This window comes from Bufo gargarizans, chromosome 5 (genome assembly GCF_014858855.1).
Source record: "Bufo gargarizans isolate SCDJY-AF-19 chromosome 5, ASM1485885v1, whole genome shotgun sequence".
Taxonomy (NCBI): Eukaryota; Metazoa; Chordata; class Amphibia; order Anura; family Bufonidae; genus Bufo; species Bufo gargarizans.
The window spans coordinates 151,130,055-151,157,959 of NC_058084.1; the positions used below are offsets into that span (position 1 = coordinate 151,130,055).

Genomic DNA, 27,905 nt, shown 5'->3' on the forward strand with positions numbered 1-27,905 from the left:
GTGACGTCACAACTTGTATCAACTGGCCAGGGCGGGGCTAAGCTCCATTCAAAGGAAAGGGAGCTTAGCCGCGCCCAGGCCAGTGATACTAGTCGTGACGTCACTGGGCCTGCGGTAAACCGTGAGAAGGCCGCGGCGCTGCTGGAGCGCCGCTGCCTTCTCAAACAGCTGATCGGCGGGGGTCCCGGGTGTTGGACCCCCACTGATCAGAAGCTGATGATCTATCCAGAAAATAGATAATCAGTTTAAACAAAGTGCAGAACTCCTTTAAAGTATATTACAAAAAATATCACTGCCGGTATCACTGCCCCTACACATTACAAAAAAAAAAAAAAGAAGAAACTTTTAAGGGGGTTCTACAGGATTTACATATTGATAACCTAACCTCAGGATAGGTCATCAATATGAGATCAGTGGGGGTCCAACTCCAGCTGATCAGCTATCTGAGGAAGCTTCGGTGAGCAGTGCAGTGTCACAGGTTAAAGGGAAAAGAAAACACCAAATACACACAACGAATAGACAACAATTCTAGGCCTCAAAAGCTAAGGAAAAGGGATGGTGACCTCCTAGTAATTCCTAGGCCTTTACCTAACTCCTGCCAGTATGAGCAGATCCTGATGGTGGAAATACTCATGCACCGGAGACCCAAAGCCCTGCTAAAACTGACAAGCCCTTGGATAGGTAGCAGGGGACGAGACAGCTGGGTCCTTCCAGAATGAAAGAACCTGCGTCTCCCCAAGGCCTAGAAACAACACACTCCAGATAAGAAACAGTGAAGGCAACAAGTACTTAGCTTAGAGATGAATGGAGAAGCAGGAGATCCAAGACAAACCAGCACTAGCAACTCCAAGCAGAAACTATTAACCGCATGGTCAGCAGTGTGAGGCTGACCTAAATAGAGCCTCATCACTGATAACAAGCAGAACCAGAGGAGAGGTGAGAGCCTGCCAAACAACACACAGAGGAAAACAGAGAGACCTGTCAGATAGCCTCACGTGCAGCAAGTCTATCCGATCTTTTCACCTCTGTCACAGGAGGGACTGTGACATGCAGCCTCCTTACAGCTCACCAAGCACAACGCCGTACAGTGAATCGCAATTATGCTTGATATTGCAGCACAGCCCTATTCACTTGAATGAGGCAGAGCTGTACATAGGCCATGTGACCAATGAACGTGAAGTAACATGACCTAGAAAGAGGCCCAAGCGCTCACAGAGTGCCATGGCCTCTTCGTATAGCTTACTGGTGGGGGTGCTGGGAGTCACACCCCGCCTATCTGATATTTATTTTGAGGATAGACCTGCAAATCCTGGAAAAACGCTTTAAGCTAGCCATACACATGAGATTAAAGTCAGCCAACAAAAAGCTGATTTCAGACAGACTGCCCTTCGAAAAATTAGGACCAATGATCATTCGCATTGGCAGACGGCCCACTTTTGTCTGCCAAAAATCAATCAGCCAGGTAGGAAAACTTTACTCGTGGACGGCCGAAGCTATGTTTGTGTGGCAAGATTGGCTGTATTGAACCAATCATCTGCCATTGTGGTCAAAGATATATATTTTATTTTAAGTGGCTCCCTGGTTGACTAGTTTAGTCTGCTTCTGGTGAGATTGTTAGAACGAATGATCCCACGGACAACTGATCGTCCGTTTCTCCAGTTTTAGAGACTAGGACAGGATAGGACAGTGGTGGCAAACCTATGGCACAGGTGCTAGAGACGGCACCCAGAGCCCTCTCTGTGGGCACCCACACCCAGGAAAAAGTCTATGGTGTACCAACATGCCTTAGACATTTCCAGCCGTTCATCAGCACAGGGTGCACCATTAACGGCACAGGCAGCACATTGAATGCAGGCAGGCTGTTATAGCTAAATGATATAGTACATGGAAGGTATACTAGAGTGCACTGTAGTATTCAGGTTACATTGCCGTGTTGGCACTTAGCGAAAAGTAAGTGGGTTTCGCCATCATTGGGATAGGATATCCAGTCCTGTGAGGTTAGGAAGCCTGTGACTAAAGCAATCCCATTCTTGATGCCATGTCCTGCATGTCATTTAGGAACCTGATTATGTGGTACTAGTTGTCATGTACAGGTATTGGTACTAATAGAAGAAGACCAAACATCAGCATTCAAGTAGGCAACAGTTCCAGTTAGAAAGGATTTCCAGCGCAGCGAGATTCAGTCGATTAGGTTTAGCCAAGAAGCTAAAAAGAAACTGAGAAACAAACCAAACAGTTTGGGCTTCATTCACACTGGGATCTGCAGTAACCATCTGACACATGGCCAGCTGGGCTGCTGCTTCTGACATGGATGTGACAGCATGCAGTTCATGTATTCTTCTTCGGTCCCCCATTCATCCAACAGGGGCCAAAAGAGGGTCATTTTGGCTTCCACAGGGACAGTTCCCCATTGTTTCAGCTGTACTGAATAGCACGGTCTGTTTTTTTTTTTTTTTTAAGGGGTTGTCCAGGTTATAGATATTGATGACCTATCCTCAGGACAGGTCATTAATATGAGATCGGTGGAGGTCCGACTCCTGACACCCTAACACTCTGGCATTTGTGCCAACACTCCAACGTTTACATGCAGTGTATTTACAGCTTCCTCTGCCATGGATCTAGGAACCATGCAGGTCAACAAAGAGGATGCACTGCTCGCACAAGCACCGTGGCCCCTTCAAAACAGCTGATCGTCCCCCCACTGATCTGATACTGATGAAATGTCCTGAGGATAGCTCATCAATATCTGTACCCTGGACAACCCCCTTTAACTTGGTAAGCTATGGCTGCTTTGTATGCCTATACTGTAGCATCCATCAGAAGTTTATGTCAGGGAGCCTCATGTGCATCCACAGGTCCCCCAAACTGCTCATATAGATTCTTAGAGCATCAATACTTTACTTCCATGCTGTTTAAAATGGAATCTTTAGCAAAAGAAAGGTTATATTGGTGCATCTTTACAAGACCAAAGCCCAGTCATTTATTAAACAAATATGCTGAAAAAACTAAAACGATGGTATTTTTTCCACAAGTTCAGGCATACTTAATCCTCGTCTGACTGATTTCAAAATTCTGCTTCCAAAAGTACCTCTAGTTTGGCAATACATTTTGTAACTTAAACTTTGCAGATCTTATAGTGTGAATATTGACAAAAAGTAAAATAAAAAACCCCAACAAACCATCCAATTGTATAGAGCATTAAGAAAATGCCAATAACCATCACACCCCGAGTTGCCCCCTTCTTTTCAGCTCAAAATGAAACAAGGCACAGGAGGAAAGTTATTCTTCCATAGCTCACATGCCTACAAAACTCCCACAGAAGCCAAAAGGTGTCACCTTCATACTACAGGTTCCTATGGTCTATATGGCTGCTGTACATCATCCCCCCCCGAATGCTGTTTTTACACCAGCTCAGGCAAGATGGCTGCCCCGTAATCATGTAGAGGAAAGAGGGGGGAAAAAAAAAAATCTACAATCAGAAAATAAAAACTGAAAAAAAAATATATATATATATATATATATATATATATATATATATATATAGGCGATACAATCATAAAAAAGGGCAGCAGCCATTTTGACTCAACTGCCGTCAAAAAGAATTCCTAGATACAGAACATAGGAGACTTGTAAAGGAGATTGGAAATTTTAGAATGTTTTTAAAATATGGATTGAAAATTTAGCAGGCTGCAACAGGAACGAGCCTCCCTAGCATCGTGGGTTGTATGCTTTAAAACAAAACAAGGTTCAAAGCATTAGCTGCTGTAAGTAGGGAGAGATAGCCTTTAGAAATCGGGTTGGGAGTAAAAGAAGCTGAAACCTTTAACTTTAAGCTGCTAACACTCCTGGCCTGATTTCTAAAGGCTATAGGGGAGATTTTTCAAACTGGTGTAAAGTAGATCTGGCTCTACTAATGTAGAGGAGATTATGCTGTGGTCTTGTTTTAAAGCCGAGATCGTCAGGTTTCAAACAAGTCCAGGTCCATATCTCCAGCTGCTACACAGCCTGATATATGAAGCTTAGAACAGTCCTCACCCTGCTGACTGAACTGTTACTTCCTTTTTTCCCCCCAAAGCCAGAGCAAAGATCGGCCAAAACTGTTGGGGGAGGTTGAACAATAGGGCGTTTTCTGAGGACACATTCCCTTTACGGTATGAACTCCTTATGGCAGATACAGTTTTGATGTGAATAGCCCAACTTTGTTTAAAATAATAGATGGTTGGAATTCTGCAGTGCACACCATAAAATGTACTAGTACTTACAAGTAAAGTATGGTGGCTATAATACAATATGTCAAAAGAACATTTTTCAAATATGACTGTATAAAATAAAATTAGATACCACGAGCGTTTACATGCTTCACTACTTCGGTTTCACTACTTAGAACCGAACTAGAGTTCAGGAAAAAGTTTTACCAGTAGAAATTAATTTTTGATACCCGAAGTCTCGCGAGACTTCGCGACGTAATAACTTTGGCTCTCTGAGCCAATACATTTTAATACTGTACGGAGCTCCTGCTCCGTACAGTATTCAAACAATGCAACGCGCGTCGGGGTAGCGCCATCCTGGTCCTCACAGCAAGGTTGTTTAGAGAGTCCGCTTCATTACATTGTCATATTTGGGATAGTGTCCTTTATCATCTTGGGGCCTGTGTGTACATATGCATAATTGGTCATTGTGATGGTAACTACTGCTCATGATCCTGCTACTGCTGATTCATCTTGATATTGTTTTACTCAGCATTCTTTCGACATTGTATTTAACAACGAGTGCGGTCTGTGTAGAGCCGAGATGGTGCTTTTTTTTCTGTCGCTTTCTTCTTTTTTAACGGTATGAGGTCTGTTATATATTGAATATGTAATGAAATACTTTCTGGGTACTTATGAGCTCCATGTTTTTTCTGTTCTTGGGTTTGGTGTATTTGGGAGCTTGTACCAAGTTACTATATATGGGTGTCCCTCCATTGGCCACAACACTTGTTGCTACACTATGGTTTATGGCTTTAGGGACATTTATGGTCGTTTGCAATAATGCCATAATATATAGGGCAGAAATCATCTTCAGCAGCATTCTGCCTGAAGGGATGGGGTACAGGCAGTAGCCCTGTAATTCACGGGAAGTGTCAGCCAAAGACAGGTGCTCCGATGGGGTAAACAAATTACACTTAGTCAGAATTACATCCAAGGACCCCCACCCCAAAAGAAGAAGAAAAAAAATAAATAATCTACCGAATCCTTCTTCAACCCTTTTATTGCCGATATGTCATGACATAAAATGTTTGCAGCAGCTTGAGGATCAGGGCTTGTATCTTGGCATTATATCACAGAAAGCAGTACTCATTTGAGGTTCAAGAGCAGCATGAAAGGTTTGCCTGTGGGCATTTGCAGACTTTGTGACTCAAGTGTTTACGTGGCAATATTTGGCCTATTATGTTCTGGTAATTATGTGGAGATACTGTGCATGCAAACCTGTGAAAAAGCCCTGGCAGTGAAGCTGTGTGACCCATCTCCAATGAATCTCTCATCTCCTATATAAAAATGTCGGTCTGTCTTTATGCACAAATGACTGGACCGATCTGCATCAAATTTGGCACATAGCTAAATCTGGTGCTTAGTAAGGTTTTGGACCGTGTTTCAGTTCTCTAGAACATACGGTTCTTGAAATATTCACAAAAATGCAAATATAGCACCATCACATGACCCGTATTAGCCAACAGAAGCTCGCAGGTTCCTTACTGATATCCTGACATAACATGGTCACATGACCCTTACTGGCCAATAGAAGCTCGCAGGTCCTTCAGTTTTCGCCTCACTGACATACACACAGTTTTACACCAGGTTTCCATAATAATTCAGCCATTTTTCTTCACTGTTATAAGGCTAGTATGGAGGTCACTGTTAAGGGGGGCAGGACGTTGTGAAGGTGACCATTATGGGCCACTGTGGATGTGACCGTTATGGGGATACTGTAAATGTCACTTAGGCTGGGTTCATATCACGTTTTCCAAATTTTTATACCCACAAACTTAAATGTATTTTATTGGGATTTTATGTGATGGACCAACCCAAAGTAGCAAGTGTGTGTGAGGTGAAAAGGAAAGAATACATGCTTTTAAAAAAATAAAAATAAATAAAAATATGGAAAGTGTGGCGTGCATTTGTATTCAGCCCCCCCTGAGTCATTGCTTTGTGGGACCTTTCACTGCAATTACAGCAGCAGGTCTTTTGGAATATGTCTCTACCAGCTTTGCACATCTAGAGGCTGAAATTGTTGCCCATTCTTCTATGCAAAATAGCTGAAGCTCAGTCGGATTGGATGATAGAGTCTGTTAACAGCAATTTTCAAGTCTTGCCACAGATTCTCAATGGGATTTATGTCTGGACTTTGACTGGGCCATTCTAATACACGAGTATACTTTGATCTAAACAATTCCCTTGTAGCTCTGGCTGTATGTTTACGGTCGTTGCCCTGCTGGATGGTGAACCTCCGCCCCAGTCTCAAATCTTTTGCAGCCTCTAGCAGGTTTTCCTCCAGGATTGCCCAGTATTTAGCGTCATCCATCTCCCCATCAACTCTGACCAGCTTTCCTGTCCCTGTTGAAGAAAAACAATCCCCCAGCATGATACTATACCCACCGTGAAACGTGGTGGCAGCGTGTTCAGGGTGATGTTCAGTGTTAGTTTACCACAAATACTCCTTCCATTTTCAGATTATGGATTGAACAGTGCTACTGGAGATGTTCGCAGCTTGGGATATTTTTTCAGAACCTATCCCTGCTTTACACTTCTCCACAACTTTATCTCTGACCTGTCTGGTGTGCTGCTTGGTTTTCAGGAAACTGTTTGATCACTAATAGTCTCTTACAAACTTCTGAAGCCTTCACAGAATAGCTGTAGTTATACTGAGAATACATTGCACACAAGTGGACTCTATTTACTAATTAGGTAACTTCTGAAGGCAATTGGTCACACTAGATTTATTTAGGGGTATAAGAGTACAGAGGCTGAAAACAAATACACGCCACAATTTTCAGATTCTTATTTTTTATTTTTATTGAAAACCATGTATTTATCCCTTGCGCCTGACCCTCTGGGTTAAGAGAAAAAAAACCTCTTGCATTTCTTGTTTTTTCTGGAAGCAAAAAGGTCTATAGATTGGGTCCCCCACAGAAGCATTGGCAAATGCACCATTCGACCTGACTGAACTTGTGCCTGCTCAGGAAGTCTGCTTGGGAGTTCTTTGAACCTTTTAGGTGTACCGTTGACGTAGGCTACTACTGTCGCACTGTCTGACAGAATCTTGACATGTCTTTCTATAAGGGAGGGAAACCATTCCTTTAGGGCACAATATACCACCCTCAGCTCTCTGTAATTCTGGGACTGTTTGCTTTAAACCACTGACCACTAGAAAACCCCAAAACTGAGTGAGCCTCCCACCCCTGAGGGCTGGCGTCCGTTGTGATTATTAAGGGATTGTTCCTTATCCATTCTACCCCTTGATTCAGATTTTCTGACATTGTCCACCACTGCAGGGAATTTCTTACTGACATGGGCATCAAACGTTTGTGATCTAAGGATACCAGCTCCTTGTCCCAGAGTGAGAGGATATGCATCTGAAGAATTCTGGACCTCAACTGAGCCCATTTTACTGCTGGTATGCAAGAGGTCATTAAACGTAGAATTGACATGGCCTCCCTTAGAGTGGTCATTCTGGTTTTGCTGAATTCCCTTATCTTCTGCAGTATTGAAAGGCGCTTCCCCACCGGGAGGTAGGACTTTTGGGAAAAGGAATCTAGCAGAATTCCCAGGAAGGTGCATTGGTAACTCGGCGTCAGACACGATTTCTCCCAGTTTACTATCCAGCCCAAGCTCAAGAGTATCCTTAACACTTCCTGAATCTGAGCTGAAAGGGAACTCAGCGACTGTCCCACCACTAGCAGATCGTCTAGGTATGGTATAATTATAATGTCCGATCTCCCTAATTGTGCCATCACCTCTGCCATCAGTGTCGTAAAAATTATTGATGCCTGCGATATCCCAAAGGGGAGGGCTCTGAACTGTAGGAGGACAACTGACTTCTACCCGTACTGCTACCCTGAGATATTTTTGAGACGAGGGGTGTATTGGTACATGGTAATTTGCGTCCTTGATATCTATTGAAGCCATGATGCAATTGGGAAACAGATGCAGAATTGTTGAGGAGATCGATTTCATGCAAAATCTCTGATACGCAAGATATAAATTTAGGTCCTTCAGGTTTATTATAGTCCGATAGGACCCATTCGGCTTGGGAACAAGAAAGAGTGTTGAATAAAACCCTTCCCCCATTTCTTCTGTGAGAACTGGGACTAGAACGGATTTGTCCAGGATATTTCTTATTTCCCCCCAATAAGGCAACCTGTTTTGGAGAATGTTGATGCAAAAGGACCGGTGGGGACCTTCTGAATTCTAAACTGTATCCTTCCTTTATTACATCTTTTACCCAGGAACTTGATGCGATATTTTGCCAGGCTTGAAAATATAAAGACAGCAGACCCCCCCCACCTGAGCCCTGGCGTCATTGCTGAGAAACATTGGAAGACTGGGACTTGAATAAAAGGCTTCTTGATTCATCTCTTCTCCACTCATTGCCTTTCTTTCGGGATCTAGCCTCATCTCTTATCTCTAACCTGAAATGGCCTCCTTTGCTTAGGAAAGACAGGCACCGGGAATCCCTTCTTAAATTGTTCCACTGAGGAACGGACTTCCATCTTGACCAGGTTTTGAATATTCTGAAACAAGGATAGGGATTCCTCCGCTACCAGTCTATCCAGGCAGGGCTGACAACATGTCTTGAGGGGGGGGGGGGGGGGGGGGGGGGTAAGACGGACTAAGCTTTTTGCATATACCACACTCTCTGCCTTTCGTCTTGTGGGTAGGCTTCCTGGGGGCCTCCATCAATACATAGCCCACAATAAGTCACTAGAAACACAATAAGATAATCTCCCCTAAAGGAGACTGTGGGATACAACCCCTCTTACCCCCCAGGAGTACCATGGTGGGTTTGGAGTGTTGCTCCTGTTTTTCATTGCTCTGTTGTACTTCCCCCTTCTTCCAGCATATTGATTGCGCATCCAAGGGGAATCCGGAAGGAATACCTGGCTGTTCCTCTAAACCTGCCACGCTGCTGCTACACTTCCCTCCATTATGGCAGGCCGGCGTTCCCTTTTTTACAGGCCGCGCACCACCCGCCATGTTTTCTCGGCCCCTCCCCTTCCCTGTCTAGCATGGAACGCACACGTCATTTCCGGCGCGCCAGCTCAATGCGAGCCGGAAACAGGGCCTGAAGGAACTCGCCGACCGGCGAGCCAGGAGAGGACGCATCCCTCTTACAGGATGAAGGGAACGAGGTGGCCGTCAGGGATCCCCCCCATGGCAAAACTAAAATTTAATATTACCAGTAAATGGTTTTCCAGGTGTCCGACATGACCGCACCCACTGGAGGATGTCCTATTGGTCTCTGTAGGGACAGGAAGCGAGAGAGATTAAAAGTCCCTCCCCACCCTCCAGTGTTTTCCAACTTACTACACCGTATAGGATCCAACGTACTTATTTGAAATCACAATGAGACAAAAAAAAAGGGGTAATACCGGGTGCTGTCATGTCGGACTCCTGGAAAGCCATTTACCGGTAAGACAAAATTTTTGTTTCCAAGACGTCCCTCTATGGACAGCAAACACTGGAGAACTACCAACTTAGACAGAAAATTGGGGGGGGGGGGGCCCAACTGCCTAGAGCACTTTTCGCCCAAATGCCAGGTCTTGTTTGGCTAGAGCATGTAGTCTATAGTGCTTAGCAAAAAATTCAGGAAACTAGACCATGTTGCGGCCTTGCAAATCTGATCAACCGAAGCCTCAGCTTTCTCTGCCCACGTTGCTGCCATGGCCCTGGTTGAGTGGGTTTTAATGATTAAAGAGCAGACTATAATTTTGAAGTCTGTAGGATGCTCTGATAGTCTCTTTAATACATCTGTTTTGAAGCCTTGTTGCCTTTGTTCCTCCCACCAAACTGGATGAAAAGATTAGTCGATTTCCTCCAGGATTTTGTTCTTTGAAGGCAAGCCAAGATTGTTCTTCTAACATCCAGACAATGGAATCGGAATCGTTCCTCCTGAACATTTTTGGGGGAGGTACAAAATGAAGGAAGCATTATTTCCTGATCCCAATGAAAAGGTGAAACTACCTTAGGTATGAAAGATGGATCCAGTTTCAGTATTATGCGATCGTCTAAAATCTTTAAGTATGGCTCCAACATAGAAAGGGCTTGGATCTCCCCTATTCTCCGAGCTGTAGTTATCGCTACCAGGAACACTGCTTTAAGGAACAGCTTTTTCATCAGATATTTGATCAACCGGTTCAAAGGGGGGTCATTAGACCCAGGATCTGCATGGACTCTCTTAAAGGATAACTGTCACATTTAGATCCTAATTTCAATTTTCATATATGTAGTTACTAATTACATGATATTTCCGAATCATTAACTTATAGACTTACTTACCCCAGATTTAATAAAATTCAGCCCTTAGCAACCAGTCTGCATAAAACTGCAATTTCACTATTCTGTTAAGATGGCTGCCACTGCCCTCACCCTGAGGCTAATTCCGCCTGCCCTCACTACCCACAATGCATTGAGCTCCTCTCATGCACTAGCTTCTGCACCTCAACCAATCATTGCTCTCCCCACTTAAACACATCCTCCTCCTCCTTCTATCACATACACTTTAGGAAGTGGCTGGATTGTAGAGCCTCAATTTAGCTTGGACACAAAGCTGGAGCATGCCTGCTGCAGCCTGGGTCTCTATGAATGAAACCCAGGCTGCTGCATAGTATTTCCTATGGGTCCTAACCTGTAATAGGCTCCATAGGAAATGCTTTGCTATGCGAACTATACAAAAGTGTAAAAAAAAGAAAATAAAGAAAAAAAAATATCAAATTAACCCCCTTTGGCCGATTCGCCATTTTTGGATGCTTCATTTCCTCAAAAAAAGTTAAATAAAAGGGTGATCAAAACATCATACACACCCCAAAATGGTAGCAATGAAAAGATCAGATTGCGCCGCAAAAAATTAGCCCCACACAGCTCCGTACACATAATTACAAAAAAGTTATAGAGGTCAAAATATGGCAACTAAAAAGTAAAACAGATTTTTTTTTCCCACTTTTGCAAAAAAAACAATTTGTGCCAGTAAAATGTGCCCCCATAGATGCCCCCCAATCATATGCCAGTAACAAGAGCCCCCCTCAAATGTGCCAGTAACAATAGCCCCCCAAAAGTGCCAGTAACCAGAGCCCTCCCAAATGTTTGCATTGAACTGTGTATACAGATGGTACAGTATATATGGAAATTACTGACTGTGCTGCAGGGTTTAATACTATAGGAAGAGCAGAGCCATGTGTAGGGCTAAGAGGTCAATACAATGTATAGGAAGAGCAGAGCCATGTGTGGTACTAGAGGGTTAATCTGCGGTAATGGGGGGCTGCACTTAGTGAAGCCGTTTAAGGGTTAATACAAGGTTATGGGGGGGGGGGGGGGGCTGTACTTACTGAACCCATGCAGGGGTTACTTATAGGATGCAGAGAAGTTGGTGAAGCCATGCAGGGGTTAATCCATAGGACACCTGCAGTGAAGTTAGTGAAGACCAGCACTGTATAGGGGGGTCTTGCAGTGAAGTTCCCGGGTCTGGCTGAAGCCTATAGTCCTCCAAGCTCTCCTCTTACCACATGTTGCTGAGCGGCTCCTGCTCCAGCCCCCATTCTCCAGCACTGCTGAGGGAGCGTCTGCCAAGCGCAGGGATGTGGAAAAGTGTGAACAGCCCAGGCACTGTTATCAGCTGCCAGGAAGGACCTGGCTTTTTATCCATTCCCTTACAGCTTTTACTCTGGCTGTCAGTTCTGTCCAGTAATGTGAGCGCGCACGCAGGCAGGAGGACAGCCTGCTTGTGCGTCCCCAGTCTTCCTCTGAGCAAACTGGTAGACGTGGATGCCTAGCAACCCGATTTTAATTTCAGGTAACAATAGCCAATATTGGGGACAAAAACGTGGCTTTTAGGGGTTATTTATTAAACAATCAAAAATTAAAAAACAGGGCCAACAAGGTGATATTAAATCACCAAAATCCAATAGACAGTTATCCTTTAAGGTATGATCTTTCTTTTTTACTGAAGGATTGATTCTATCTTTTCGCTTATCCTTTCTTGTTTTATGTCTGGGAGATAGGAATTGCTACTCTACTGAATCTAGAAGCGTTCCCAGGAATATTTTCCTGGTATTAGGATGTAGGTCTGATTTTTTGCAATTTATAATCCAACCCAACTCTTAAGAGGGATAGGGTTTGCTGAATATGATGCTGTTTTAATTCTGCTACGAGCAAGAAATAGTCTAGGTAAGGTACTATCAATATTTGGTTGTCGTACATAGGCCATAATTTCTGTGATCACTTTTGTGAATATGCGTGGGGCTGAGGATATCCCAAACGGCGGGCATTGAAACTGGTGATGGCAAATTTTTCCCTTGTACCTGATCGCAAATCTTAGGTACTGTTGGGGCTGCTGATGTATGGGGATGTGGTAGTAAGCATCCTTTAAGTCTATGGTGTATAAGAATGCACATGGGTTATGAGCGGAGTGGTCGATCTTATAGATTAAATTTTGAATTTGTGATGTACCACTCGTTTGTTTAGGAATTTTAAATTGATAATTGTCCTGATTGACAAGTTCATCTGAACCCGAGTCGCTTGGAAGGTGGAGAAGGAACTGGGGTAGGGACCTGGCTTAATCCTGACACGTGGACCTCTTCTCTTATTATAGCTCTCAATTCAAACATAAAGAAAGGTTGTTACTCTTTAAGAATTTTAGACAAGCAGGCCAGACAGAGATTTCTTGTACGACTCCAATATTTTTTTTTTTTGTTTTTTTTTTGACAAGTTGCACATTTTTTACCTTTCTTTTTTGAATCTGCATGGGACTTGTGGAGAGAGGGGGAGAGATGGAGCACTCTATGTGACAGCGGGGCAAATAGTGTGACTTGCATGACCCTGGACGGGGGAGTCTGTACCAGCTTCCTGCTTTCCAGACAACTGGACCTCCATGATGCACAACTGAACTCACAGCCATCATCACTTAAATAGACTTACCCAATTTTGGTCCGTCCCCCCAGCCGCCACGCAGCTCTGCCTCCTCTTCCGGGGGACTCATTCCAAGGAATAGTCGACCCAAATGCGAGGCCTCAGATTACCGAGGCCTCCAGCATGCGATGCGCGCCGCCATCTTCTTCCAGTGTACACAGCGCGCACATCCGGTCACGTGATACGCTCGGCAATCCTTTCACCACAGTGCGCCTAGAGAAACGCAGGAGCCACAGCTGAGCCCAGAACTCCTGAACGGAAAAAGCAGCATCAGCGTCCCCGATACCGCGGCTAATCCATGACTCCAACGCGGTACAGGAGACTGGATGGGTAAGACAACAGCCGTCCTAGACCCCAGGTATCGGGGAGGAACTAGGGGACCCCTTCCCAGAGGGGTGCTAGCTTAGGCATCTAGGAGGCATCTAGGAGAGGCATAACCCCCGACCAGTCTCAGCCTTCTTTCCCCCCATGGGGGGGGGGGGGGTTCTTCATCCCGAGCAGGGACTCCTCTCTGCTCCTACCCCTGTAGAGACACTACAAACACTAGGAATCTGGAGAGTGGGGGGCCTTTTAATCTCTCTCGCTTCCTGTCCCTACAGAGACCAATAGGACATCCTCCAGAAAGGGAATAAAAAAAACGGACTTAAACAGCGGCTCCTAGTGGAGTCTTACGCCGTCAGGAGGTAAAATAAAAAGACCCTAGAGGCCCTGCAGCCCCCCTAACAGACACGGGAAAGATCCATCCTTCTGTCTTATGGACAGGAAACAGGAAGAAACTGAGGAATGAAGTATGGAGGACCCTTTTAAAGATCTGGAAAGTTCCCGTTTCCTGTCCGGAAGGGGGAGGATCTCTCACAGGTGCTGTCAAGTAGCGCAATGGAAAATTTTGAAAGTTCAAGCAGTAGGAATACTTTTTAAGGCACTGTATATATAAAAATACATTTCTGTCTACTGGAGAGGAGATCTAATTACTATGTATAAATATATCAGGGGTCAGTACAGAGATCTATCCCGTCATCTATTTATTCCCAGGACGGTGACTGTGACGAGGGGACATCCTATGCGTCTGGAGGAAAGAAGGTTTGTACACAAACATAGAAGAGGATTCTTTACGGTAAGAGCAGCGAGACTGTGGAACTCTCTGCCTGAGGAGGTGGTGATGGTGAGTACAATAAAGGAATTCAAGAGGGGCCTGGATGTATTTCTGGAGTGTAATAATATTACAGGCTATAGCTACTAGAGAGATATCGTTGATCCAGGGATTTATTCTGATTGCCCGATTGGAGTCGGGAAGGAATTTTTATTCCCCTAAAGTGAGGAAAATTGGCTTCTACCTCACAGGTTTTTTTTTGCCTTCCTCTGGATCAACTTGCAGGATGACAGGCCGAACTGGATGGACAAATGTCTTTTTTCGGCCTTCTGTACTATGCTACTATGTTATGGGGGACACTGTGGATATCTTTTAACCAAACAAACAAGCCAATAGATAATAAAGCAGTTACTACTATAAAATCTCTCCAGCTTTCCAACTTATTTTCGTCATAGTAATAGAAAAGCAACTCGTCTCAAATGTAAATCAACCAGCAACGAATGTCTTCTATACAAAGTGAAGATTTCATGGAAATACATTATGTATGTATGTGCTATGTTCTTCAGATGTGTCGGAGGCTCTGTCAACAGGAAAAAATTCAGACATGGCGAATTTTAACATAAATAAACTATTAGAAACCATTGAGAAGGTTAGTTATCTGAAAAAAGTTCTCAATGATTTCTATTAATCCAATGCCCATTATTTAATTTAAATTACATTGTGTTTCCTAGGGTTGTTTCGATACCAAAATTTTGATTCGGTTTCGATACCACGCGGAAAAAATGTAATGCCCAAAAAAAAAATCTGCGTGCATTCTGCATTTTATGGAATGTCTGGCTTTCAGCTCCTATTTTTGGGGGGACAATGTGACCGAAAAAAAATAATAACCATTATTAATAACCATTTTCCCCCTTAGGGGCCAGAACCTGGGATCTTTTAATCCCTTGTCCTATTCACCCTGATAGAGTTCCATCAGGGTGAATAGGATCTCCCACTCTCCCTGCTGCCCTGTGCAGAGTGCACACAGCAGCAGGGAGCTGACCATGGCAGCCAGGACTTTAGTAGCGTCCTGGCTGCCATGGTAACCGATTGGAGCCCCAATCGGAACTGCCACCAATGATTTTAAAACTGGGGGGGGCGCACTGCGCCACCAATGATGATATAGTTAACATTTAATACAGGAGGCAGGTGCGGCACCTGAGGGGTTAACTGCCACTAATCGCAGCTCCCCACCAGCATCCGCCTCCGGGATATGTATTAAAGAGGGCCTTTCATCTGGCAAAAAATTCTGAACTAAGTATCATGATATGTACAGCGGTGCCCAGGGATCTCACTGCACTTACTATTATCCCTGCGCGCCGCTCAGTTCTCCCGCTATGTCCTCCGGAATCTTCGGGGACTTAGTTATACTGGGTGTCTCCTTCTCCCAGGCTGTAGCTCTGGCCAATCGCACCACAGAGCTCTCAGTCTGGGAGTAGGAGACGCCCAGGAGAACAATGGCAGTCTCCGCCCAGTATAACCAAGTCCCCGAAGATACCGGAGGACATAGCAGGAGAACAGAGCGGCGCCCAGGGATAATAATAATAAGTGCAGTGAGATCCCTGGGCGCCGCTGTGCATATCATGATAGTTAGTTCCGAATTTTTTGCCAGATAAAAGGTTTATTTACCTTCATTGGTGGCGCAGTGCGCACGCCCCTCTTTCCTCATTGGTGGCAGCAGCGACACAGGGGGGAGGGAGAGACTGCTTCCTTTTCCCCTGTGCTGCTGAGAACAATGAGCGCGCTGAGAGAAACGCGCTGATTGTTCTCTGATACTAGACTGCGCAATAGCAAAGCCTAGTATAGAAAAAGGCAAATCCTGGTATCGAGGTCGATATCAGGCAAAAGTATAGATTGGGTATCGAAAATTCGATACCCGAAACAACCCTAGTCCCTATAGTATACATTTTAAAAACTGTGTCTAAATAATCCGTTTAAATGGAGCCATAAAACGGATGACACCGAGTGGCATTCCACCCCCATGGGCGCACATTATTTATCTATTTATTACAAAGGCATTACTAAGACATTACTAAGACTGGAGCCTATGGGCAATGCATACTTATCCAATAGTATAAAGTGGTGGTTTTCATCAGAGGTAAAGTTCAGGAGTATCTAACGAAATGTGTCATACACTGCAAACACGGTGTGAATAGACGTCTAGAATGTTCATGTTGCAAACACAGCAAACAGCACAAAATAAGAAAAAGAAGATCTGACAGTTACACATGAGGAAAAACAAAATGAAAAAGAAAAGTGAATAGAAGAACACAGCAGCAATGTACTTACATGGGTTAACATCTCTGTATCTGTTCCGATTCTTATTTTCTGGATTCTTCGCTATCTTATTGGGCAACACAGGTGAATTAAACCTTATTTCCTACAAAAATAAAAATATTTTTTTTTTTGCTTAAAAGCAGACTAACACAAAGACAAAACACTTTTTTTCTATCATCAAAGTCAGGGCCATAAAGACTTTTGTCCACAGATCAGAAATAAAAAAGGCTTTGCATTAGTTATCCAGTTATTTTCTCATTGTTTTCTTCAATGGAGTCCTGCATGGTGCTGTATACAAATACGACATTAGATAAAGTGCACTTCCTCAAGGTTTTTATGTTGTGCACTGTTATCCAAACCTGTAACCCCCCCCCCCCCCCCACACACACACACACACACAATGCCTGGGCCCCTCATACACAGAATACTTACCTGGTTCTCGACACCTGTGTCCTTCCAGATCCGTCCGCGGCCTTCAATGTATCTCCCCGTCTTGCAGATCACAATATCCAACCATGTGACTCACCCCTTAATCATGTCTTTCTCTATGGCCTTCCTCTGGTACTCCTGCCACTGTTTGGCTGCAGTAGCCACGTGCTGTATACCGGCATGTAATCAAACAGTGACAGGAGTACTGGAGGAGCACAACAGAGAACAGCACGAGTAAGGGGTAAATAAAATACGATTCGTTTTTTTTTAAAAGGGATTGTCCGGGCTATACAGGCACCCTCACCGATCACCTATTTGAAGGAGCCACAGCGCTTGTATGAATGATGCCTCATCTTCACTGTAACTGCAAGCCATCTCCACTGTAGTGGCAACAAACGGTAATTACAGATGATCACCACATTCAAGTGAATAAGAGGGGGAAGCTGTAATTACTTTGCACCAACACTACAACTGATATAGCATAAACACCTAAGTGGAGGAGGTGCTCGCGCAAACACCAAAACCCCTTCAAACAGAAGATCAGCGAGGGTACAAAATAGAAAAGAATAGCAGGCATTGTTGAGTCAGGCTGCAGCCATGTCTACTAACCCCTCCTCCTCTCATGCTTGTAAGGCAGGACGTTTAGGAGGAGGGGGCTGGGTCTAGTCTGGATACATTTTGCCTACACAGCGACTGTAGCTATTTTATTAGAAGGAATATCCAAGATACTAGTAGTAACAATAGATTTTGGTTACAGCCATGTGGAGCTGTAATAGACTGCAGAATAGTAAGACTACCAAGATAAATCCTAATCCCCATTCCTAAACAGTTCCACAGCTAGGTAGATTTGCCCTTCATGTTCTTAGGAAAGCTGGGTTACCACCATGTGGAGTTGTAATGCAGAAATAAATCTACCAAATATAACCCAGAACTGCCGGCCCATCCTCTTCCCCACACACGCCATGCCTACTTTGTTAGACCTGGAGTGAGCAGGGAATAAGTAGCAGATTCTGCAGCACCATGGCGTGCAATAGAATCTGCGCCAGATGTAGCATATATTTGGTCATAAGTGACCCCCATAGAGCTGTGTCTGAAAGATCTCTCCTAAACTGCTTATGAGAACACTTAGGGGAGCACCTTATTATAGGCATAGATTTGTGTGCACTATGGATTAACTATATTTGTATGATTTATGTCCCCCCCCCCCCGCCCCCCCCTTTAAACCTCTGCTTTTTCTATACTTAAGACAGCTCATGTGTAAGGTTGGTCATTACCAAAAATATTCCCATGATAATGATATTAAGAAATTTATCGCAATAACGACATACATTGTGATAAATACCCATCCAAAAGGGAGACATTATATGGTATGGGGCCAACAAGGAGACGTTATACTGTATGGGGGCCACAAGGAGACATTATACTGTATGATGGGGCTTATACAGTATGATATCTCTGTGTTGCCCCGATACTTAAGTGTGATGTCTCCTTGTGGTCCCACACCATATAATGAGGCCCGGGACAGTGAGTGAGCGGTGAATAGGACCTTTCACTCACCAGCATCACCGCTCTTAGTCTGAGCTCACTGGTCCTCTTGTGCAACATGTGCTGTGAATCGTACTGAAGTGTAATGGGCGCTTGGCGCAGGAGCCAGGATGTGGTGTACATCGGTGCAGATAACATGCCAGTACATGCCTACCCAGTGCCTGTTTTAGAAGCGGTCAGCCATGTCAAGTGTGACTGCCCCTATGACATCACTAAAATACCATGATAATTAAGAAACAGTGACATCGCCATTTCTTAATAGCAGTATATCACCCAGTCCTACCCCTGTGTAAAGCTATTGAGACTGAAAGGCATGCACCTACACTGGAATAGGGCTGCAACGATTAATCAAAGCTATCGATAATGAGATTCGTGGTCAACGAATCCAATTATCGAATAATCGGCCGATTCGTTGCTATGCGGGCGGTTTACTTTAACTTTAAATCAGCGCATCTTTATTAACTTACAATTAAGCTCCAGTAACAGGCAGAGCGGGCGGCGGAGTAACGTTACTTACTCACGTGATGCGCCTGCTCCATTAATAAAGTGGGGGAGCAGGCGCTTACGTGAGTGAGTGAGTGACGTTACGCTGTCGCCCACTCTGCCTGTTACTGGAGCTTCATTGTAAGGTAATGAAGATGCGCTGATTTAAAGTTAAAGTAAAAGTTACTGCCGGGTCTGTTATGGGGAGGGGGATCTGTGGATGGCGCCGTTATGGGGAGGGGGATCTGTGGATGGCGCTGTTATGGGGGAGGGGGATCTGTGGATGGCGCTGTTATGGGGGAGGGGGATCTGTGGATGGCGCTGTTATGGGGAGGGGGATCTGTGGATGGCGCTGTTATGGGGGGGGATCTGTGGATGGCGCTATTATGGGGGGGGGATCTGTGGATGGCGCTGTTATGGGGGGGGGGATCTGTGGATGGCGCTGTTATGGGGGGGGGATCTGTGGATGGCGCTGTTATGGGGAGGGGGAATCTGTGTATGGCGCTGTTATGGGGGGGAGGGGATCTGTGTATGGCGCTGTTATGGGGGGGAGGGGATCTGTGGATGGCGCTGTTATGGGGGGGAGGGGATCTGTGGATGGCGCTGTTATGGGGGGGAGGGGATCTGTGGATGGCGCTGTTATGGGGGGGAGGGGATCTGTGGATGGCGCGGTTATTGGTGGGGAATAAAAAAAAATATAATAATAATAATAATAATAATAATAAATATTATTATTATAATATCGGTGGATGCTATACAGATCCCCCCCATAAAAGTGCCATCCACAGATCCCCCCCATAACAGCACCATCCACAGAGCCCCCCCATAACAGCGTCATCCACAGATCCTGCCCCTATAATAGTGTGCCATCCACAGATCCCCAAAATAGTGTGTCATCCACAGATCCCCCATAACAGTGTCATTAACAATTTGTTTTAATATAGCCTTTGAACATACATTTTCAAATAAAAATCATATAAACCCCTTTGTCATTTTGGTTTTCCCCCCCCCCCCCCCCGAAATTATCGACAATTAATCCATCATTCGAATAATCATTAGCTGCAGCCTATATGCTATAAATTACTGTTTATACCTCCTCCATGTACAGTATCTCAACAGTGAGTACACCCCTCACATTTTTGTAAATATTTTATAATATATTTTCATGGGATGACTGAAGATAAGACACTCTGATACAATGTAAAGTAGTCAGTGTACAGCTTGTATAACAGTGTAAATTTGGTGTGACCTCAAAATAACTCAATACACAGACATTAAAGGTCTAAACCACTGACAACAAAACTGAGAACACCCCTAAGTGAAAATGGCCAAATTGTGCCAAATTAGCCATTTTCCCTCCCTGGTGTCATGTGACTCGTTAGTGTTACAAGGTTGCAGGTGTGTTAAATTTGGCGTTATTGCTCTCACACTCTCTCTTACTGGTCACTGGAAGTTCACCATGGCACCTCATGGTAAAGAACTCTGAGGATCTGAAAAAATGAATTGTATCTCTACATAAAGATGGCCCAGGCTATAAGAAGATTGCCATCCTCCTGAAACTGAGCTGCAGCACGGTGGCCAAGACCATACAGCAGTTTAACCTCCTCAGGACCGCCGCACGCACGGATGAGTCTTTGCGGCAGGCCCTGTAATTCCTCCTGGAAGCACCGGGGCGTCATCTCGCGAGACGCGAGATTTCGATCACTGGATCGTGGGCCGGCAAAAGTTCAAGCACAATTGCGTCATCAGCCTGCCAGCCAATGATCGTGGCTGGCAAGCTGAAAAAAAATAAAAAAATCGAATCAGAAGCCAGTTAACACATTATATTTATAAATATGTGTTAAATGGCTTCTCTGCTCCTCTGCTGGTCCTTTTCGTCGGTTGGTTCCAGCAGAGGAGCACATATACACCAACAGCACACTTAGCCCCAGATCACCCCCCATCACCCCAATTAACCCCTTGATCGCCCCCTGTCAATCACCTAGTGAAAGGGAAAAGAGATTTTTTTTCACTGGTATTGACTGATAGTTTTAGGAAAGTTTAGACCCCTTGGTTAGGTAGTTAGCGATCGTTTAGCGCCCAGCCCACCGCAGTCACCGATTCGCTGATTAGTGTACTTTTATAGTATCTGTAAGTGATCAAAACTGATCACAGTCAGATCTATAATAGTATTAGTGTCACCTTAGCTCGCTGTTGAGGAAGGGTGGCACGTATTGCATATGTGTATGTATGTGTATGTATTGGCAGTGCATAATGTTCCCCTCAGAGGGCGATGTGCGCAGATGTGCCCAGCACCTGCGCCCATCCGCCTCCGATATTCCCCAGGGGCTCATCCATGCCCCTGTGGGAATTCATATAGTGTGCCCCGCGAATACATATACATATATGTATATATGTGCCCCTTTAATATATATATGTGCCCCTTTAATATATATATGTGCCCCTTTAATATATATATATGTGCCCCTGAATTAATGTGCCCCTGAATTAATGTGCCCCTGAATTAATGTGCCCCTGAATTAATGTGCCCCTGAATTAATGTGCCCCTGAATTAATGTGCCCCTGAATTAATGTGCCCCTGAATTAATGTGCCCCTGAATTAATGTGCCCCTGAATTAATGTGCCCCTGAATTAATGTGCCCCCTGAATATGTCACACACAGCCCCATATCATATAACCCCCCCCCCCCCCCTACATGGACCCAGATGCATCAATGTGAATGTGGCCCAAGCATTCACATTGATGTATTCTGAGTAAAGGCGCCAGGATGACCGGATAAGGTCCGGTCATTCTGGTGACCTCAAAAGGATTCAAATTCTAATGAATTTGAATCCTTTTGTTCTAATTATCTGCAGCCCGGCTGGAGATAATTAAGCATAATAGAGAAAGAGGAGACACCTCCGCTCCCTCTATTATGCGCATTCCGACATCGCAATTACCATTGCGATGTCCGGAATGCCGAGAGCTGCAGACGGGAGATCAAAGGATCTCCCGCCTGTCAGCAAGTACACGCGGCCCTGCGGCGCGCGTGAAGGGATGCGCGAGCAGGCGCGGTGACGTCATCTCACCGCGCCGGCCCACGTGTCCCTCACAGTGGTGCGCGCTCGCGCGCCGCTGTGTGGGCGGCACGGAGTGCGGGTGGCTGGACATATAAGTCCGGCGGGCCCGACACTAGGACAGAAGAGAGCCGGCCACCCACCCTCCCTGAAGGATCATCCCCTGGACTGACGAGCCCCCCTGGACAACGAGCAGGACCTTAAGTATCATTAACCCCTGATTTCCCTACCACTATCCCACCAACGTTTATAGCCTCTTGTTCCTTGTCTATCGATCCTCCCTAATTTGTAGCCCCTTGTTAACCCTCCCAGTCTCTGTCTATCACAAATCCTACTCCTAGTCCCTACCTGGATAACCCTCCCAGTCCCTGCCTACCTGTATTACCCCTGTACCTTAGTCCCTGCCCTGATCCTACCACCCCTAATTACCCTCCCTGATCTTATCCACTGTATAACCCCTTTCTTACCCCTGTGTCCCCCTTAGTGTTTGTGGTACACCCCGGTTAAACCCCCGTTAACCCTCGTCGTGCCCCCTAGGGATAGAATATTAGTCAGGTGGGTGGGTTGTTAATGTTACTTGTATGTGTGTATTGTATAGTTAGTTTGTGGGTGGAATTTGGGAACGTGTAGTGTAGTTGAGTACTGTATATTTAGTGCTGTGTTAGTGTATTGTGTGCGTAGTGTATTGTAGTAATAAATACTGTGTTACTTGTACCTATCTATGTAACGTGTAGTTATTGGCGATAGTTAGTACAGTAAGGCGCATGCAGCTAGCATTAGTGATTAGTGTAAAGCATAGCGAAAGTATTGTGTTGTTATTATATAAAGGTATAAATAGGCGGAGTCATCACTAGACGGCTCTTCCTATTTAGGAATATTAATTATCGATATTCACATAATATTGGTGATTAATATTCCCCCTTTACACTCGCCCTCCACCCAAAATGCAGTGTTTGCCCGATCAGGCATACGTGCGTTCACCCACGCCCGCCCTGACAAAAAAAAAAAAAAATATATATATATATATATATATATATATATATATATATATATATATATATATATATATATATATATATATAATCACTGCACATTTACTTTACACGCGCTGCGGCGATAAAAAAAAAAATCCGTTTTGATATTTTTACCAATCGCAGCAGCCTCCGGTACTTCGCTAGCCTCCCATTTGTAAGACAGGGTTGCTTTTTTTTTTTCTTGGGTAGTCTCAGGGAATACCCCTAAATTTAGTAGTCCAAATGGCAAATAAGGGGTATTCTTCTGAAGAGGCCTACAGGCTTCTGACCCAGTTGGATGAGGAATGGGAACCCTCATCTGACTAATCCAGCGGGTCAGAATATGAACCTGTAGAAAGCAGTGGCAGTCTGACCCAAAGTTCGGACGAGGAGGTTGAGGTCCCTGATACCACCAGGCGTACCCGGCCCGGTGTTGCTAGATCACAGGTTGCGCAGGTTCCACTTCAAGGGCAGCAGAGTGGGGCTGGCGCTGTCGGATTACGTGGTGAGGTATACACAAGCAGCACAGCCCATCCTGGACCTAGTACAAGCACTGCCGTACAACATGGTGAAGTGGCGAGCACCAGAAGGGCAGTTGAAGCTGGTACGGTAGCACGTGCAGTAGTGACCCCGTCGCAGCCACCGCAGAGCACCTAGAGTCCCTGAGGTGTTGGCAAACCCTGATTGGCAGCCCCCAACTTCAGCCGCACCAGTAGTTCCCCCTTTCACCGCCCAGTCTGCAGTTCGGGTTGAGACAGCTCAGATCGGTTCGGCACAGTTTTTTTTTTTTAGCTGTTCTTGACTGCGGAGCTGTTGGACTTAGTTGTGGCAGAAACAAAAATCGATATGCCACTCAATTTATAGCCGCCAACCCGGGAAGCTTGTATGCCCAGTCTTTCCGATGGAAACCCGTCCAAGTTTCCTGAAATTAAAACTTTTCTGGGCCTTCTCCTCAACATGGGCCTAACAAAAAAGCAAGAATTGCAGTCATATTGGTCCACAAACCCAATTCATCACATGCCCATGTTATCTACTGCCATGTCCAGGACACGATTTGATACCATCCTGCGTTTCCTGCACTTTAGCGACAACACCACCTCCCGTCCCAGAGGCCACCCAGCTTTTGACCGGCTCCACAAAATTCGGCCCCTCATAGACCACTTCAAACAGAAATTTGCAGATTTGTATACCCCTGAGCAAAACATCTGCGTAGACGAGTCCCTTATAAATTTTACCGGGCGCCTTGGCTTCAAACAATACATCCCAAGCAAGCGTGCCCGGTATGGGGTCAAATTGTATAAGCTCTGTGAAAGGGCCATAGGCTATACACACAGATTTCGGATCTATGAGGGTAAAGATCAGACCCAGGAGCCGGTCGGTTGCCCTGACTACCTGGGGAGCAGTGGGAAGACAGTCTGGGACTTGGTGTCACCCTTATTTGGCAAGGGGTACCATCTTTATGTGGACAATTTCTACACAAGTGTGGCCCTCTTCAGGCATTTGTTTCTAGAACAGATTGGCTGCTGTGGCACCGGGCGACCTAGTCGCCGGGGCTTTCCCCAATGGCTCGTTACCACCCGTCTTGCAAGGGGGGGAGAGGGCTGCCTTGTGTAACCAAGAACTGCTCGCGGTGAAATGGAGAGACAAGCGTGACGTTTACATGCTCTCCTCCATTCACGCAAAACATGACAATCCAAATTGAACGAGCAACCAGTGTCATTAAAAAGCCCCTCTGTGTCCACGACTATAATTCGCTCATGGGAGGGGTGGACTTCAATGACCAGATGTTGGCTCCCCATTTACTTTCCCGCAGAACCAGACGCTGGTATAAGAAGGTGTCTGTATATTTGATTCAATTGGCTGTATATAATAGTTTTGTTCTCTACAGTAAGGATGGGAGAACAAGATCCTTCCTCAAATTTCAGGAAGAGATCATAGAGAACCTCCTGTATCCAGGAGGTTCCGTGACCCCAACCACCAGTGTAGTGAGCAGTCTACACGAGCGACATTTCCCCAGTGTCGTTGCCGGTACCTCAAACCAACCACCACCCTGAAAAAAATTTAGTGTCTGTAGCAGGAGTGGAATTAGGCGCGACACCCGCTATTTCTGTCCTGACCACCCTGCCCTATGCTTTGGGGAGTGTTTCCGGAAGTACCACACACAGGTACACTTAGCATAGGGATTGCATCTCACAGGGCTATTAGGGCCCATTAACACAGAGCTGCGCTGCAAACCTCTCCGTTCACCTAGGACAAAGTGCATAATGTACTTCGTCACATCTCTGGGCGATTTGCGCTTTGCAAAAAAAAAAAAAAAAGAAAAAAGAAAAACCACCAGTAAGCAAAAAAGTTAAATAAAGTTTATATGTTCCGTTCAAATGTTATTATAAAGTTAATAAATTTATTGCGTTGCGGCCTGTTTTTTTTTTACCTTCCAGGTGGACCAACCGGTCGACTAGCTGCAGCACTGATGTGCATTCTGACAGAAGCATTGCGCTGCTGTCAGATTACACAAAAGTCGGTGTATGCGGCGCTGCAAGACGAGATTTCTCCTCTGCAGTAAAAGATACGTTTGCCGAGGCATATGAGCTGAGGGGGCGTATGAGCTGAGGTGTTGATATGCTTTGGCAAACACTTTGTGTGTGTGTGTGTATATATATATATATATATATATATATATATATATATATATATATATATATATATATATATATATAAATAAATAAAAATCCCGGCAATGATTTATTCATCCACATCGATTGATGTGAATGGAGAAATTGGGTTTGCCAGGGCATACGAGCTAAGTGGGTATGGAGGTAGGGCGGAGCTCCTATGTCCTGGCAGACGCCTTTCCCCTCCTGTGCCGTTCATTTTTTTGCTTTCAGCCCAGAGGCTGAACGGAAAAAAAAAAAATCTCATTACCTGTATGCTCAATATAAAGGAGAATAGCAGAAACTCCTAATGCTGGCCATACATGTAATGATTGCGGAGATCATCAAATGCCAGGGCAGTACAAACACCCCACAAATGACCCCATTTTGGAAAGAAGACACCCCAAGGTATTCGCTGAGGGGCATATTGAGTCCATGAAAGATTGAAATTTTTGTCCCAAGTTAGCGGAAAGGGAGACTTTTTGAGAGAAAAATAAAAAAATAAAAATCAATTTCCGCTAACTTGTGCCCAAAAAAATAAAAAATAAATTCTATGAACTCACCATGCCCCTCATTGAATACCTTGGGGGTGTCTTTCCAAAATGGGGTCACATGTGGGGTATTTATACTGCCCTGGCATTTTATGGGCCCTAAAGCGCGAGAAGAAGTCTGGGATCCAAATGTCTAAAAATGCCCTCCTAAAAGGAATGTGGGCCCCTTTGCACATCTAGGCTGCAAAAAAGTGTCACACTGTGGTATCGCCGTACTCAGGAAAAGTAGGGCAATGTGTTTTGGGGTGTCATTTTACATATACCCATGCTGGGTGAGATAAATATCTTGGTCAAATGCCAACTTTGTATAAAAAAAATTGGAAAAGTTGTCTTTTGCCGAGATATCTCTCACACCCAGCATGGATATATGTAAAATGACACAGTTGGTGAAGAACAATGCATTTTCCAGCCCGATGGAGCACCGTGCCATAAGGCAAAAGTGATAACTAAGTGGCTCGGGGACAGAAACGTTGACATTTTGGGTCCATGGCCTGGAACCTCCCCAGATCTTAATCCCATTGAGAACTTGTGGTCAATCCTCAAGAGGCGGGTGGACAAACAAAAACCCACTAATTCTGACAAACTCCAAGAAGTGATTATGAAAGAATGGGTTGCTATCAGTCAGGAATTGGCCCAGAATTTGATTGAGAGCATGCCCAGTCGAATTGCAGAGGTCCTGAAAAAGAAGGGCCAACACTGCAAATACTGACTCTTTGCATAAATGTCATGCAATTGTCAATGAAGCCTTTGAAACGTATGAAGTGCGTGTAATTATATTTCACTACATCACAGAAACAACTGAAACAAAGATCTAAAAGGAGTTTAGCAGCAAACTGTTGTGAAAACTAATATTTGTGTCATTCTCAAAACTTTTGGCCACGACTGTACCGTTCATTGTGGGAACCATAAATGTCAACATCCACTGTGACATACTGAAGCAGAGCATGATCCCTTTGTTTGGAAACTGGGCCACAGGGCAGAATTCAAACATGATAACGACCACAAACACACCTCCAAGACGGCCACTGCCTTGCTAAAGAAACTGAGGCTAAAGGTGCTGGACTGGCCAAGCATGTCTCCAGACCTAAACCCTATTGAGCATCTGTGGGGCATCCTCAAACGGAAGCAAGGTCTCTAACATCCACCAGCTCCTTGATGTCGTCATGGAGGAGGATTCCAGTGACAACCTGTGAAGCTCTAGTGAACTCCATGCCCAGGAGAGTTAAGGCAGTGCTGGAAAATAATGGTGGGCACCTGAATATTGACACTTTGGTCCAGGGCTGTGGAGTCGGAGTCGAGGAGTCGGAGTCAATTTTGGGTACCTGGAGTCGGATGTCGGTAAAAAATGAACCGACTCCTACTAAATTTAAATTGGAATAAAAAAAAAAAAAAGCAAGTTTAAATGTCCGAATTCATAAACAGTTATAATTAATGACTTCTCTACTGTAAGAATAAAGGCCAATGCATGCAGTGCCTCACGTAACCGCAAAACAAACGCGTTCAGTGATGTGAAGAAGCATGCTTTTCATATGCTTCACTATATGGCACGCAATGCACAATTAGGAGTGGCAATACATATACTTTCCATTGTGTTGTGTTCTGATGTTACAG

General features: G+C 44.8%; 1 protein-coding gene across 1 annotated transcript in view; it reads right to left on the bottom strand.

Annotated features, from left to right (window-relative positions):
* Window positions 1-27,905, bottom strand: part of PTPN2 (protein tyrosine phosphatase non-receptor type 2) — a 93,696-nt gene that overhangs the window by 49,580 nt on the left and 16,211 nt on the right. Inside the window, exon 2 of the mRNA XM_044295722.1 lies at window positions 16,579-16,669. Within this exon, the coding sequence (XP_044151657.1) occupies window positions 16,579-16,669 (91 nt within the window). The remainder of the gene's footprint in view (window positions 1-16,578; window positions 16,670-27,905) is intronic.